This window comes from Microtus ochrogaster, chromosome 5 (genome assembly GCF_000317375.1).
Source record: "Microtus ochrogaster isolate Prairie Vole_2 chromosome 5, MicOch1.0, whole genome shotgun sequence".
Taxonomy (NCBI): domain Eukaryota; kingdom Metazoa; phylum Chordata; class Mammalia; order Rodentia; family Cricetidae; genus Microtus; species Microtus ochrogaster.
The window spans coordinates 49190887-49193774 of NC_022012.1; the positions used below are offsets into that span (position 1 = coordinate 49190887).

The 2888-nt window shown below is 53.0% G+C and overlaps 1 protein-coding gene across 1 annotated transcript in view; it reads right to left on the reverse strand.

The window, feature by feature from the left end:
* Chrna3 (cholinergic receptor nicotinic alpha 3 subunit) overlaps positions 1 to 1847 on the reverse strand; it is a 13025-nt gene extending 11178 nt beyond the window's left edge. Inside the window, exon 1 of the mRNA XM_005347385.3 lies at positions 1603 to 1847. Coding sequence (XP_005347442.1) covers positions 1603 to 1660 — 58 coding nt within the window. The 5' untranslated portion in view covers positions 1661 to 1847. The remainder of the gene's footprint in view (positions 1 to 1602) is intronic.
* Between the last annotated feature and the right edge of the window lie 1041 nt (positions 1848 to 2888).

Genomic DNA, 2888 nt, shown 5'->3' on the forward strand with positions numbered 1-2888 from the left:
TTTTTTCCTTTGAATCTACCAAAGCAAAGAGTATGCATGAATGCACCTCAAGAATGGGGGTAAAGTGCTTGGTTCGGGGACCTGTGGCAGGCGCTCAAGAACTGTTAGCTTGGTGGGACTCTCTTCAGACAGCCATACTTGCGTGTGTGTTACTGCTATTTTCTTAGCTTTCTCTCTCCCTCTCCTCCTCTCTCTTAAATTTAAGGAAAGATTACCTTTTTTCTTCTTTAATTTTTTTATTACATTACAGGAGAGGGGTGCATGTGTGTGGGGTTCAGAGGGCACCCTTTAAAACTCAGCTCTCTCCTTCCACCATGAGGGTCCTGGGAATCAAACTCAGGACATCAGGCAGGGTGGCGAGTGTCTTTACCAGCTGAACCAGATATTTTTTCTTAGTAAAACTCTAACCTTTCTTTACATAAGTCACCCAACTGTGCTTTCTATAATAAATAATAATAATAATAATAATGAAAGAACTATTAGAGGTTCAAACCTTTATTGCTACTCCAAGGAAGGTACCCCTGCTGCCCAGGTTGAAAGATGACTCACCCAACCCATGGGCAGGGGCGGGGCCACTTAGGGTCTCCTTAGGCCAGACCCGCTTCCCACTATGCAGAAGACTGAAGCCCCTTCCTCCATCCTCCCACAATCTGCAGGGGTTTGGTTATGAACGTCTTAGGAGCCAAGGTGCCCACGGGTTTCTGCCAGTGCTGTCTTCACGTCCTCACTCCAACTCCTTACCTCGGAGGCTCCTGGGCACCCTTTTTGTTCACAAGCCCACCCCCAACTAAGTGAGACATCTTGGCTCAAGCTGTCGGCTGCTACCTACTTACAGTACTGGGGGGCGGTCAGTCGAGGAACAGTCTTTTGGGGGAAGTATAACCCACGTTCTTCAGGCCATGATTTGGGTGGGCCCCTCACAGAAGTGCAGACCATAATGATGCAAGCTCCCCCCACCCCGCTTAAATTGCAGGCCCTACCCGCCTTCAGGGGACATTGTAACTGCATTCTGCCTCATCCACCTAGGGTCTCTGGAAGGGCTTCCTCCTAATCGGCTCCTCTAGAGCCTCTGCAAGGGCCTGAGAGGAACAATCACGTCGAAGATCTCTAGGCAACGCGGTCATTGTGCAGAGACGAACGACCAGAACCAGAGCCTTGGTCCAGCTCCAGCTCCAAACAAGTCTCTTCTTTGGCACAGTTTTTCCCACGGTCCACAAAACCAAACGGTGAGCAAGAGGCAGATATTGGAAGTGGGGCTGCGGGTCCCTGCAGCAGGTCGACGTTCGGGACGTTCGGGACCGCGACTCAAACCTCTAACTCCGGCTCAGACCTAGAGGGCCGGCTCTGGGCACGCCACGAGCCTCCTCAAACTGAGAGGCTTGGGAACAAAGGAAGTACCCAAGGGGCTCAGCGAGGTAGGGACTGGGATGCGCGTGCACTGTAGAAGCTTGGGACCACGCTGAGACCCAAGGCAGATGGGCGCCTAGACTTCTAAGGGGCTGATGGCCGAAGCGGTGTGGGGAAGCAGAGGCCAGGGTTGCAGTGCGAGCCCCTGGCCCACCACCCGCCCGGGCCCCTGACCCGACCGTTCTCCGCGCATACCTGACAGTAGCAGCAGTATCAGCAATGACAGCGGCGACCAGAGCGGTACAGCGTCCATGTCTGGAGACCGCGCGGACAGGGCAGGATCCACTCGGGTGCTGACCGCCGACGCCCAGCTATGCGGGCGCGGTGACAGCGGAGCTCCTCCCGGCTTCGGGTAGCCGAGCTCCGGTGCACCTGAGCCCCAGAAACGCACAAAGCCCGGGCAGCTAAACACTGCGAGCTGCCACGGGGCGGGGAGGCCGAGGCGGGAGCTGCACCCGCCGAGGTGGGAGGGGCGTCGGGTCCCTGCCTCGCCCTGAGCAGCCCTGGATCTGGAAACCGCTAGGCAAAGGACCAGACCGGAGCAGGCACTGTCACCGTGGCAGGATAAAAGGACCAAATCTCTGACCAGGGCTTCCCGGGCACGTGCAGCGTGCAGCTCCGAGGACGGCTGGGGGGACCACCACAAGGCGGTGCTGGCTCTAGCGCAACTCAAAAGGAGACTGTGGAAGTTGATGTTCTTAAAGTAACTATTTCCAGTATGATACTGGTGTGTATAATACATACATACAGCATATAGTTAAGGGGAAATAGATGGGCTGGAGTCAAAACAATATTGGCGATGAATTATCATGGCTGGGTGATGACATACGGGAGGTCTTATATTTTTCTCTTTATTTAGACTATGCTAGGAATGCTCCTTAATAAAACATAGAACAACGCTGGAGGTTCCTGCTCAGCAGGAGAGGACTTGCCTAGCAAAAGCCCAGGTTTTGATCCCCCGTATAGCAAATAAATACTTTTATAAGAAAGTGAAGAAGAGAGAGAGAGAGAGAGAGAGAGAGAGAGAGAGAGAGAGAGAGAGAGAGCTCGAGCATCTGGCTTTCCACCTGACCCTTGTAGACCCTCCATTGTCTCACTGCCGCTTGCTAGCCTGGGTGTCCCAGGAATAGGCAGTGACAAGGTAGGTGCCCTGGGGTCCCTTGGCCTCTCTGGCCACCCATCAGGGATGGCTTGGAACTTGGAGGCTTCCTTGATGGTTATTAGGGACCTTGTTAGTGTGAAAGAGAGATGATGAACATACTAAAGCGCACGGATCTGTCCACTGAAAATGACTGGATTTTATGGTGTGTAAATTATACTTCAATAAAAGTGTTTCTTTTTAAAAGATTTTTATTTACTGTGTGTGTTTGCGCATGCTCATACATGGGTGTTTGCGCATGCTCATACATGGGTGGGCGCGCGGGTAAGTGGGCGTGCATACACATGGAAGCCGAAGGACAACTTTGTGGAGTCTGTTCTCT